This window comes from Diuraphis noxia, unplaced genomic scaffold, assembly GCF_037042655.1.
Source record: "Diuraphis noxia isolate RWA-SAM2 unplaced genomic scaffold, SU_Dnox_SAM2 contig0004, whole genome shotgun sequence".
Lineage (NCBI taxonomy): Eukaryota > Metazoa > Arthropoda > Insecta > Hemiptera > Aphididae > Diuraphis > Diuraphis noxia.
The window spans coordinates 67,743,346-67,756,852 of record NW_028301714.1 but is presented as its reverse complement, the minus strand read 5'-3'; the positions used below and the strand labels follow the sequence as shown (position 1 = coordinate 67,756,852).

The following is a 13,507-nucleotide window of genomic DNA, read 5'->3' as shown; positions in this document are numbered from 1 at the left end:
AGAAGTTATAGCCTTCCAAAGTTTGTGATCTTACGTTAATACGCATACACTCAACACCAATTGTGCTCAGTTTTAATTCGACTACGTTCTACATTTATATCAATATCGCTATTTTATAAGCATTATAATTATAACTATCTCATTATTACTAAATTGTTAATTAAATTATTTTTATGATAAAAAATAAGCTTTATTAAGTTATTTTGCAATTATCAACAAGTAGACAGGCTAATGAGTATATTGTACCTTGTCAGTTAAAGTAGGTACCTAATAACCTAATATAAGTATATAGTAGTTCCCTTCACCTGCCAGCTCCGGTTGCCAAACTTGAGGTCCTCCGGATCCTTTCGTTAGATGGAGGCTCGGCCCCCAAACCCCCCGGGACTTAAATAGCTAACCTGTCGGTGGAGGTGGAGGCGATCCCTTCGGGTTCGCGGCGGGGGAAGGTACCTGCCCTACGGGCAGACGAATGACCTAACAAGTAAACTGACCCTTGTTAGTTAAAGTAACACACAAGTGGCTTCGGTCTTCAAACTAAAGGAACCTACCTTCGTCTGACGGCTACAATAGTCAAACCTCGAGTTGCTCTACGCGGCAGTATACTGTAGTGTGACGCGCATGCGTATAAACGTAAAATCGCAAATTTTGGAGGGCTATAACTTCCAAAATAATGGTTTCCGTAAAAAAATTCAAAAGATTCCTAAATCAGTATAAGAAAACCAGTCTTTAAAAAAAAAAAATTTTTGAAATTCGTAAGGGGCATGGTAAAGTGAATTTTAGCCCAGATTTTAAAAAAGTTAGGGAATCTATTTTTTTTCCTTAAAAAATGGTTTTAACATTTAAAACAACTCGGGAGAGTTTACATACTTCCTACAGGTAATTATAAAGTTAACCCGGGAGAGTTTACACATTTACTTCAGGTAAATATAATATTAACCCGAGAGAGTTTATTATTTTTAAAAATCGGGAGAGTTTACCACCGCCCCTTGGATACATAGTTTGGAGATTTGGTTATTTGGAGGAGACATTTTGATTAGAAGTATCGGATTTTGTTTAGGTTGGATGGTTTGATTGCATTCCATAATTGAATACCATATACACTAAGATAAGTTTGAGTAGAAGTTTATTCAAAAGAAATTTATTTTTTGAGTTGATGTGTTGTGACATAGTCACTAGTCAGTGAGAGCGGTTATTTAATTTAAGTATTTTGGTATGGGTAAGAGTTAGGTTAGCCTCAGTAGTTAACCGGCAGTCACGATGTAAGCCTAGGTAGTAGATGTATTGGGCGTTTGGAAGGGGTATATTGTATAGGAGCGTCTAAACACAGAACTGAACCGTGACCGTTTTGCGCATGCGCTAGTGACATTTCATAAATTGAAATCTCTTATCTGTTATCAGGTTATTACAACCATCTTATCTTATATCTATGATTACAACTTTTAAAAAATAAAAATCGTTTAATTATATTCAAATAATATTGCAATTTTGAATTTACTTGTATTAAATATACCATAATGTTGGTCTATTTGCATACATTTGTTTGAAATATAGTCTAAAGTCTTTAGTTTCAGGATCATTCATCAGTTTTATTTCATCAGATTATTTTTCATTACACTGCCTGTGAACAAGACTTATATTATGATGTATAATATTGTTAAATTTGTATCAGGTAATAATATGTTATAAACTTATATTATTATATATTTTTAATTATTAAGTTTTTATGTTTTATAGGAAAAAATTGAAACTAAATGTAATGAACCCAAACTAACAATTCTTTATAAAGATGGAAGATTGTATGCTTTAAAGAAACAGAAAAGTAAATAGTAAATTGTCATATTATTTTCTAAATTAATAATAATGGTAAAAATATTAAAAATTATTTCTCTATAACAAGATATAGAGTAAATGTATAGTGTTAATATAATGTCCCTAAAAAGTATAAAATGGTTTTAATTATAATGTAATACATAAAAAATAATTGAGTAATAATAATAATAATCAGTCTTTAGACTTCATCAACTAAAATGTATAAACGAGATATAGAGTAAATGTATAGTGTTGATATAATGTCCCTAAAAAGTATAAAACGGTTTTAATTGTAATATAATACATAAAAAATAATTGAGTAATAGTAATAATAATAATAATAATCAGTCTTTAGACTTCATCAATTAAAATGTATAAATTAGTGTTCTTTAAAATATGAATGTTCCACATCATTTTCCTGCAATATTTTTAATTTTTTGTTTAAAAAGGTGTCACGTAGATCATTACTTTCAAGTTCAGAAGGTTTAAACAAATCGTTTTCCGGTTTTTTTCGCTTTGATTTTGTAGAAAAAAAGTTATTTTGAGGAATTATTTTTTTATTAGGTGGATCGTTGTTTATTTTAATGAACTCTTTACTTGGTGCAGATTGTTTTGATGTTGCTTCAATAAATGCATTGAGAGCATCTATCATTTTAATAGCTTCTTTAAGGTGATCAGAATCTTCAATTAAATGGATTTTATTTACTGTACTCATAGCTTTTTTTTTAAATATTTCATACAAGTTTTCATTTTCATTTGTGTTCTTTAAAGTTTTCATGTGTATATCTATTTCTTGTGTATCTATTGTATGTTTATTTTTCTCATTTAATTCCGATTTGCCCACGTTTGTTGTATAATTTTCCTGACTTAATGCAATAGTATGAATATGCTTACAAATAATTGATTTTATGGAGTAATCTAAACAAGTGCATTCAAATGTATGAATGCATATTTTACATGTACTACAAACTATTACACAACATATTTCCTCGTTAATTTGTTTAACAACATAAGATTTACTTGGTGTATGTTCACTATCTACATTCCAGGTATTTGCATCGTTCTTGGTAATTTTTTAATTAAGTGAAATACTGGTTACATGTCTTTTTTTAATTTCCTGTATTCTTGTTGTTGATTTACCCTTTGTCAATTTGATCATTCTTTCTACTTTTTTATCACGTGTGAATCGTCTTATTGTCATTATACTTTTATCCAATCTTCCAATTTTACATCCATTTAAGTAATGATACTTAATAGTTTTATGCATTGATTCCAGATGCATATTGCAATTGACTCCCAGTCCTTTGCTGTAACAATATGCCCATAATGTTGCTCTATTTGCATACATTCGTTCAAAATATACTCCAAAATCTTTGGTTTCAGGATCATTCATCATTTCAATAATAAATTTGGTTAAAATTTTTTTGAATTCAGTGTCACTAGATATTGTTTGAAGCATTTTCAATGATTTATAAACCGTTGATTGTTTTTCCTTACGCTGAGGTCCAATAATTTTATTTAAATTTTGTCTCCAGGCTTTATCGACATGCCATGAACAAAAAATGCGATGTGGAACTGGACCCATTACAGTTTCCCATGCCAAATAAAAAGTTTCAACGATATCAGTCATAAACGTTTGGGGTTTTATTATACCTGTGACATCATGAATAACTGTGAACATAACAGTATATATTTTTGTATCTTTCAGATTAGTATACATAAAACAACATGGAAACCCTGAACCAAAGTCATCTATAACCATTAAGGTAACTAATTCAAAATCGTATCCATTAAGTCCGTGGGTCCCGTCAAGACATACTACTTTTCCTTGTCCAAATTTTTGTAGCAAGTGCATTTGACCAGGGTCCATTATAATTAAACAAAAATCATTTACTTCTAATTTTCCAGTTATATCAAGAACTCCTGAAATTCAAAATTAGTCCTTTAATGCATTAATTACATTTATATTACCAAAATATATGTTGGTAATATGAATTTTTCTTAATTTCTGAATTTATACTTATTAAGTAAAAATTAAATTACACATAAAATAATGTAATACCTTCCTAACTACATCTAAAATAAAATAATTTTTGTTGTAAAATTTACCTTGTTTTTTATAGTATTGAACTGGATTATTATCGCCTTGCTCTTTCATTTGTTCAACCCAAATATCCACACTTGTGGAATCATCTTTATGCAATTGACCGTCCTGAATTGATATATTATACTGATGCTTGATGTTATGAAGATCAGCCCGAGTAATTAGGTCTTCTCTTTTCAAATTGTTTCCAATGTTATCCCTAAAATTATCCAATATTCTACCAACTGTCACACCTTGTGACAACTTTGCAGCGACTTCATGTTTTGTTGTAACTGGTAAACCAATGTGTTGCAGTTCATTTTCTTCATGTCCATAATGTTCTTTATAAAATATTATATTACAATTGTTTTGGTTTAAGGGCTCGAATAATATTATATGACTTGTACAATTTGAGTTTATTTTTTTAGTTCCTTGTGACTTTATTAACCTTTTTGAATTATCTTTTTCTTTATAGGTGCCAGATCGACTACATTCATAATAAGTTCTACAACCATCATTGCATTTTCTTTTTCCGGTTTGGTGTGAATATTGACAGTTATGTTTTAGTTCATAATTTTTTAACCAATTTTGAAACTCTAGAATTTAATTTAGGATATTTTTTAGTACATTTAATAAATAAATAAACATTATATTATGTCATGGTGTTACCTGATACACTAGAAAAGTGCATTATTTCTTCTTTTATACACATTCCATGTTGTGTATTTAGATGTTCAATAAGCAATTTTTTTTTTGAAAATGTTTTGTCCATACAAGATATACATTTAGTTAACACTTTTTTTTTTGTTTCACTACTTACATTGTGTTTATTTAAAAGATGTCTGGTCAATGAAGACTTGGTCGAAAATTCTTCTTTGCATATATCACAATTAATCGCCATTTTGAACATAAAGTTAAAATAAAATAGGAAACTCTATTTTTTGTTTAATACTATACTGTATACTTGATCAAAGTTGCCTGTCATCATGGTATGATCATAACTCTCATGTAATTATATATAGCTATTTATAAAACTTTTATTAGGAAAATTTTAGTACTGTAAATAAAAGATAAATACAAGATCCAATAAAAATATTGTATGTAATAATATGTTTAGGATTACCATGATGTTATAAGAATTGAAAATGAGCTAATATTATTTTACAAAATTAATTTCCACAATTGTATATTTGTATTAATATTATTCATATTTTTTTATATAGGTAAACAGTGATAATATGTCTTATGAAAAATAATAAAAAATTCTTAATTTTTATTCATAATTTAAATATATTTTTTTTATTCTTTGATTATCTAGAAAGGAAATAATAGGTCAAGAAAATACAAAATATAAATCTAATATAAAATAATTAAATATGCGCTTTATTAACTTAAAACATTTTACTAACATGTAATATTTAATTTATTCTAATAACAAAAACAATTTTGTATTTGAAAATTCATTATTTATGTAATTATAAAATTAATAATTCATAAATATAGATTGACAATCTTTCGGATCCATAGCTCCAAGAGCAGACAGCGTCCAATCATCTATTGTATGATGTAACATACAACATGTTGTCTTGAATATTATTGTTGACATTGACATTGAGTTTGGCTGCCATCTTACACTATTCTGCGTATAACTGCTATTAGATTATAATTAAAACCATTATTAATTAATTTAGAAAATAATATGACAATTTACTATTTACTTTTCTGTTTCTTTAAAGCATACAATCTTCCATCTTTATAAAGAATTGTTAGTTTGGGTTCATTACATTTAGTTTCAATTTTTTCCTATAAAACATAAAAACTTAATAATTAAAAATATATAATAATATAAGTTTATAACATATTATTACCTGATACAAATTTAACAATATTATACATCATAATATAAGTCTTGTTCACAGGCAGTGTAATGAAAAATAATCTGATGAAATAAAACTGATGAATGATCCTGAAACTAAAGACTTTAGACTATATTTCAAACAAATGTATGCAAATAGACCAACATTATGGTATATTTAATACAAGTAAATTCAAAATTGCAATATTATTTGAATATAATTAAACGATTTTTATTTTTTAAAAGTTGTAATCATAGATATAAGATAAGATGGTTGTAATAACCTGATAACAGATAAGAGATTTCAATTTATGAAATGTCACTAGCGCATGCGCAAAACGGTCACGGTTCAGTTCTGTGTTTAGACGCTCCTTATTGTATATTGAATATAACACAATTTTAGGCATTATTTTCAGATAAGTAGTTATCAAAATCCAAAAGTTAGATAAGGCTAGAGAATTTTTGTTGAAAACCCATTTTTTTTTTAATATAATACACCACATCTATTTCTCCTAAATAAATATTAGGTAGTAGATTAGTGAATAAGTATTAAAATTAATGAGACAACTAAAATATAAAATTCAAATTTAAAGAATTGCCAGAATCTAGGAAATTTGAATGAAATGTTTTTAATAGCTTTTCTATAGATGAAAGTTTTTTGAAATAAATTGACTATTTTAGAACTATTTATTTTATTTCATTTTATAGCAGAACCAAGTGAATCAACCTTATGTTGTTACTTATAATGTTAGAGTGAAATAATGAATTCAATTATTATCTGTAAGAACTTTGCCTGTGTTGCTACATTACCACATTGGCTATTTTAAGATATTTCAATTTTTATGTAACTCATGAGTATCTAAATTATTAAAATTTAATAATGTGTATAAATTGCATAAAAATTAAATTATTGTATAAAAAATATAGCAACACAAGTGGTAATGTTCATAACTTAAAGTTTAATAATAAGTGGATTCACGTTATAATTAAAAGTAACAACACAGGGTTGGTTATGCTTAACATAAATTATTGTATCTGAGTTAGAGAAAGCTAAAATGAACATAGTGGACTGATATACTCTTAGCACAGAATATATGAAATTATATATATTATATATATTTCATATATTCTGTGCTCTTAGTACGACCTAACATTAATACCTTTTAAGTAATTAATTTGAATGTATATCTTAATTATCTTTGTTATATTTTGATAGTTGCTGAGCTATTATAGTTACACTAGAAGCTAATTAAAAAAAAGTAATTAATTTTATATCAACCAGAGCAACTTTTTAAATGTAAATCTTTATTTTATAAAACAATCATTCAAATGAATGTGTTTTCAAGTTTATTACTGTGCGTATAGGATGTAAATTAAACGTTCAGTCATTTGTAATCAACATAATATTTTAAGTCTGATCAAATTGATAAAACTAATTTTCCTTGAAGTTTAAATTATAATTTGTTTAATAAAAGAAACGTAGTCACCATCAATCAGTTAACGCCGAGACACAGTCAAGTTATACCTGATTATCACCTCACCCACTCAATTATCTGTATAACTGCAGTTTAGCGTTACGCCTCTTCACACCAAGTCACCCATTGGCTGCCTTCACTTGAACAGAGAGAGTATAAGTCACTATAATATAAAATTGTAATTCATTGAAGATTTCTACTATTGCATTCTTTGTATTTTTTTTTTAGATAAACTTTTTTTCTTAATAAACTAAAGGTTATGATTGTGTAGTTTTATAAGTTAAAATATATAATTTTAGGTCTATTTTCACGAGTAATTAATATTTGATAATGTCAATAAACGATGGCGGCGCCGCAGAAGCAATGCGAAAGCAGATCCCGCGGCGTCGTCGGTTAAAACAGAAAAAAAAAAAAAAGGTCTATTTTCACGTATTATAAACACTGTTTATAATAAATATTAAAAATAAATAAAGAAAGCACATGTTACCAGTCCTATTCAATTTTCATTCTCTGAAATAGGTATATTTTAAAATATTTATACCAGTAAATTTATATGAATGCATTATTTGGATATAAAATACAAATAATAAAATATACACCTATAGATCAATAATTATTAACAATATTAAACAAACTTTTCACCAAATATTTAAATGTATCTATATAATTTTAATTAAATAAAAATACAAGTAAAAACTTAAAATCATTAAATTTCTAAAGAATCATTGACATCCAAGCAGCAATTAATAACATACCCCCAGTGGGTGTATATTTGTTGAATGTTTTATCTCCAGTCAGTCCGTTATAGTAACAGGTACCACAAAATATTAAAGTTCCACCAATAAAGAGTACCCCAGTCTGAAAGAAATATTATTTTAATAATAAAAAAACACTTAAAAATATAATTAATTTGTACACTTACAATTCTAGGAAACCGACAAAATGGCACACCAAATAATGCAAAAGTATGGTAAAAATGATACCGATTTGCTGTTTCAAAATTTCTTATTTCTTCTGGGTTAGCTTTATGTGCAACAACTAAAAATAAATATTAATTAAAATATATACAAAAGGTAGTTAGTTAATAACTATTTACTAAATTCATAATATATTTTTGTCTAGTGACTATTTTGTAGTTTAAATAGTATGCTATAAATAAAAATGTTCTAAAATTATAATTTGGTGCCGTGATTTCTTAAATTAAATTAATTACAAAAAAAAAAAATTATAATTATTAATTATTAGTACTTATCAATTAACTACCATAAATTACAAGATGTAATAAGCAGATTTTAATACCTTGTTTCAAATAACAAAAAGTACTTTTAATTAAAGTTAAGATAAATCATTTTTCTCTTTGCTTAAATGTTGCATAATGTAACTAATTATAATTTATTTAAAAATATATTTTTGGTATACTAGAAGACTGAAGAGACTTCACGAGTATGCCATAATAAACATTCTCTTGTTAAAAATTAGGGAAATAAAAGTCACCAATAAATTATCAATAATTATTTTAAACTAAGTTTAATATAAGTATACTATCAGTATTAATATTACATCCAATCAAGGGAAACAACCACCGTATATACTTAAACTCATATTTAAAAATATAATATAGTTGCAATATATTAAAATGTTTGAAATATTTTTTTTATTATTTTTCATACCGTGAGCACCATAAGCTCCTAATATGACTGCAGATGCTCCTATAAGGCCAGCCATTTTATAGAAATAAATATTTTTTCCAAGCATTTGAAATATATTCAGACTCTCCATCTTCATAATTTGTTTTTCACCAGAACTTGATACTCCAATCCAATTTAGCTACAAAATTATATCAATTAAAATATTAAACAAAAAACAAATTATTAGGATGCCCTTCAGCTTTAATATTAATTAAAATAATTTATCTTGAAACATAAATGCAGATAAAAAAATATAATTCAATATAATTTAAAATTTAAATGGAACAATGAATAGGTTATATATATTCAATATTGTATATATTCAATAAGCATTTTTATAAAAAAAAATTAACATTTAATTAATTCAATAATTTAAAGTTTTGTTTAAACAAATTTTATGAAATTCATAAATCTGTAACAATTATTTAATTAAATAATATTTATAAAAACAAAACGTAAGCATTTATAGCTTAAATAAAAAATTTAACTTTAGTCTCCATACATTTATTAGATACATAGTTTTAAATCAATAGAACAAATAATATATAATTTACATTTATTTAATTTACCTTATGTATATTATTAATAATAAACAATAGATAGGATGATTATTTTAGTGTTAACAAATTATCAAACTCTATCTATCTTTATTGTATGATTTTATTGGAAACAATTTTAAAACAAGTAAGAGTATTAATTAAAAATACTGGTATTTATACCTAATGGAAATATCAATATTATTTATTTGTATCAATATCATTTATAATTTTTAACTATTTTAGATAAGGACATTGATTTTTAATTACATATTCTGAAGCAGGACATGAATACATGTTATACAGGGTGATTTTTTTATCATGAACCACTCATTATTTCAAAAAGTATCAATGTTTTTTTTACAAAGTTTCATGTTGTTAAAAAAACGTTTTTATTGAAAAATGATGTTTTTTAATATTTTTTATCCTTGTAATTTTTTAAGTTTTTTACTTTTTTGAATGATAACCTAGAGTTTTAATTTCATACTCCAAAGCAGAATATCTTTCTAAGTATTTTGATATGTAAAAATCGAATTTTGAACGAGTAGTTTATGAGTTATAAGTATTTAAAGTTTTGAGAAGTGGAGTAGTGGAAAAACATTTTGCGAGGTAACCCCGTACCACTCCAATTTACCAATCTAAACTTTAAATACTTATAACTCATAAACTACTCGTCCAAAATTCAATTTTTACGTATCAAAATACTTAGAAACATATTCTGCTTTGGAATATGAAATTAAAACTCTAGGTTCTCACTCAAAAAAGTAAAAAACTTAAAAAATTATAAGGATAAAATATATTAAAATACATATTTTTTTAATAAAAATGTTGCTTTTTTAACAACATGAAACTTTGTAAAAAAATATTTTCAAAAACATTGATACTTTTTGAAATAATGAGTAGTCCATGATAAAAAAAATCAGCCTGTATATATAATATATATTTATATTAAATTTCTTATAACTAGTTTATTGACTACAAGTATTAAAATATTTTTGGAAAACATCATTTAATCAATTACAAATAAAAATATGCGCAGTTTAAGTTACTGAATCTAAATGTACAAGGCAAAATGTTTTCATGTCCGTCACTTATAGGTATGTAGTCAATATAAAATATTCTCAACAATAGATATTTTTTAAAATCAGAGCTATAAACTAAAATTAACATGATAAACAGATCTCTCATGGAATACATTCAACAATGTTTACTTGCCAATGAATTAAATCCTTGTACTGAGTTAGTAACGACTGGATTCGTATATGTAATCCATTTAACAGCTCCTTGAACTGAATCAGAAATCATAATATACAACCTAAGTAAATAATTAATGCTCGTTGAATAAATAACATTAATCTAATTTAAAATTTTTTTTTTTACTTAAGTTAATTAACTTACAAATCACAAATAAGAGGTTTTGGAAGCAAAAACCAAATAATTAAGTGTTAAAACTAAATTTGTTGTTGACTTGCAAACGTACTGTAAAATCAATTGAAATAGGCCATCATTATTAATTATATTACTAAATACTAATGCAATAATAATGCAAATAGCGAACATTTAATTTATTCACAAAACTCGCACTAACCTTTTTTTTTTTTGTACACAATAACCAGTAGGACACAATTAAAATTAAATTTTAATTAACGCATTTCAAGTGTTCCTCAGCCTGTCAGCCTTCTGTAGAAGTTTCGTAATAATGTAATCTTTATTTTGTGCCACAATATTATCATAGAATACATTGATAGAAAAGTGATATTATTGTACATGAAACCCATAGATAATAAAGATATGGATAGGCTACGCCTATATTAAATATATTTGAGGCCGCGTTCCCGGAGGAGAGGCAATTGAGGCTCTTTTATCAATGCTTTTATATTGATAGTCGATACTCGATATAGGTATACTTATTTGGCCTCAATTGTACCCCTTAATTCCCACTTATAAGACCGTTATGTCCTATCCATATCTTTATTATCTATGATGAAACCACAGATATATATATTATATTTATTCTGTGTATATTATAAACTAAAGTCGGCGCAACGAAAACTGGCCGGTGACTGGTGCGACTCTAGTGGCAATTGTCAATAAGTGGTTATTAAGCTAATTGCCGCGTTTTTTTAAAATTATTCGTTCACATGGTATATATTAATTAATTATTATACCAATCATGAGAGAAAATGGTTTAAAAAATTATCAGTATAAAACATAATTTCAATACGTGATATAATATATATACAGTTTATTGATTGTTAATAATAATTGCAAATCAGTAAAAAAAAAATAATATTTTTACACATACAATAAAAATAAAATAATATTTATACCTATACTGGCTATACTTAATATTTTACATTTATTAATAATTGTCAATAATATTTACAAAACAGTCTACAAATACATAAATACATAAAATTATTATCAATATCAGTTATTCCAATTGCTCTATATCTGATTCCTCATCACTGCAATCGCTGTCATCGGGCAATATGGTCAAAACTACTGGTTCGATTAAGGTGTCCCTAAGAATTTCCTTTCGGTTATCTGAATCTTGTATTTTTTCGGCATGCCTTACACAATTTTCCCAATCCTCTTTGGTTACCGCATCCAACGCTTCATGGGTAAGACGCTCGATATCAACCATCTTGAATGTATTTTTTTTTTTTGCTACTTGACCCTTAACTTGGGCCCATATAAGTTCAATTGCATTGTATTGGCAATGATATGGAGGTAGGCGTATTACTTCGTGACCTTTTTCTAATGCAATTTGGTCAAGCAAGTATTTTTTTTGGCGCGGAATTAAGGCTTTAACTTTCTGATGAAGTTCTGCTAAAGTTTCAAGAGGATGAAATTCGATATTTTTTTCATTCAACCATTTTTGTACGTCCGATTTTTTCCAATTACTTTTTGGGTGATTATGTACTAGTGTGGAATGATATGACGCATTATCCATCACCAAAACAGATGGCTCTTCTAAATTGTTTAATAATTCAATAAACCACTTTTTAAAAACTTCGGCATTCATTTGACTGTGGTAGTCGGCGGTATTGCCTGTATTGCTACGGAATACTAGTTTGGACCCTTGAATAAAGCCATAACGAGCACATCCAGCATGGCACACGATAAGCCGACCTCCTTTTCCTGTTGGAACTTTCAATCCTTCAGTGCCGTGTTCATTTTGCCAAATCATCGATCTCGAATGATTTTGATTAACCCATGTCTCGTCAATATAAACAACAGGGCGATCATCCTTCATCTCGCGCAACGTACAAATTTCTCGAAGAAATTTACATCGAAGTGCAACGATGTCATTTCTCTCCATCAAAAATTTACGGCCATCATTACACTTCTTATAAGAAAATTTCAAATTCTTCAATAAATATTGCATGGAGCGTAAGCATCCGGAATAATTGATTTTTTGTCTTAAAGCATTTAGTATCAATTGTGCAGTTGGATACTCACCTCGATCGTAGAACTCGTGCACAGTTCTCCTAACGACATCAGAATCAAAATCGTCGATCTCCGACACAATTTTTGCACGTTTGTAACCTTTGCGTGGAGACTTAAATAACATAACTGACGTTGATTCTTCGGTTTTTTCTTTTGCTTCGGAGCAAATACGTCGGATAGTGCGCTCTGACAATCCACATGCTTCGGCAGTACGTATTTGTGTGTTTTTAAAAAAATCGGCGGTTAAATTTGGATGTGTTGACAGTTGTTTTAGAAACGTATACACTTTATAAACAATTTGTTTAGTCTGGCTACGAGTATCACTATTGGTAAGAGACATTTTTAATAAATCTAAGAACAACAATTTATTCAAACAGAAACACAAAAAATATACAAAACACTGGTACAGCACACTATCGGTTACAAATGTCTGTAGCATAATGCACAAAATCAACAGTATACACTACCCACTACCCTCCTGTTAAGACCCCTCCGTGTTACGATCCCTCTATACAATACATTCCAGTTATACAGCTAAAACTGGTTTTCAACATCGCATAACAAACACACCGCGTGCGCCTATTGTATAACATCGCAGCGGCGACGCG

The 13,507-nt window shown here is 27.3% G+C and overlaps 2 protein-coding genes across 4 annotated transcripts; both read right to left on the bottom strand.

Annotated features, from left to right (window-relative positions):
* Positions 1-1,918: 1,918 nt before the first annotated feature.
* Positions 1,919-4,793, bottom strand: LOC149056402 (uncharacterized). Its single transcript, XM_089227073.1, has 5 exons — positions 4,562-4,793; positions 3,919-4,488; positions 2,950-3,732; positions 2,407-2,727; positions 1,919-1,932 (listed from the first exon to the last, which is right to left on the bottom strand). Exons 1-5 carry the CDS (start codon positions 4,791-4,793, stop codon positions 1,919-1,921), a joined length of 1,920 nt encoding a protein of 639 aa, XP_089083199.1.
* Positions 4,794-7,868: 3,075 nt separating this feature from the next.
* Positions 7,869-13,459, bottom strand: LOC149056401 (transmembrane protein 256-like). 3 transcript variants are annotated; one of them, XM_089227355.1, is made up of 6 exons: positions 11,035-11,424; positions 10,845-10,925; positions 10,662-10,761; positions 8,893-9,049; positions 8,145-8,260; positions 7,869-8,080 (listed from the first exon to the last, which is right to left on the bottom strand). In XM_089227355.1, exons 3-6 carry the CDS (start codon positions 10,749-10,751, stop codon positions 7,937-7,939), a joined length of 507 nt encoding a protein of 168 aa, XP_089083481.1. In that variant the 5' UTR covers positions 10,752-10,761; positions 10,845-10,925; positions 11,035-11,424; the 3' UTR covers positions 7,869-7,936. The 3 variants fall into 3 exon arrangements, with proteins under 3 accessions (XP_089083481.1, XP_089083482.1, XP_089083480.1); XM_089227356.1 differs by having other exon boundaries at positions 10,845-10,927; positions 11,038-11,424; XM_089227354.1 differs by lacking the exons at positions 7,869-8,080; positions 8,145-8,260 and having other exon boundaries at positions 8,983-9,049; positions 10,662-10,735; positions 11,035-13,459.
* Positions 13,460-13,507: the final 48 nt, after the last annotated feature.

Excerpts from the sequence above, each read along its gene's own strand:
- LOC149056401 (XM_089227354.1), bottom strand. The coding sequence starts at position 13,338 with ATGCTACAGACATTTGTAACCGATAGTGTGCTGTACCAGTGTTTTGTA.
- LOC149056402 (XM_089227073.1), bottom strand. The coding sequence starts at position 4,793 with ATGGCGATTAATTGTGATATATGCAAAGAAGAATTTTCGACCAAGTCT. Across the intron at positions 3,733-3,918 it reads TCAATACTATAAAAAACAAG|GAGTTCTTGATATAACTGGA; the intron begins GTAAATTTTACA and ends TTTGAATTTCAG. Across the intron at positions 2,728-2,949 it reads AATGATCAAATTGACAAAGG|ATTACTCCATAAAATCAATT; the intron begins GTAAATCAACAA and ends GCACTTGTTTAG.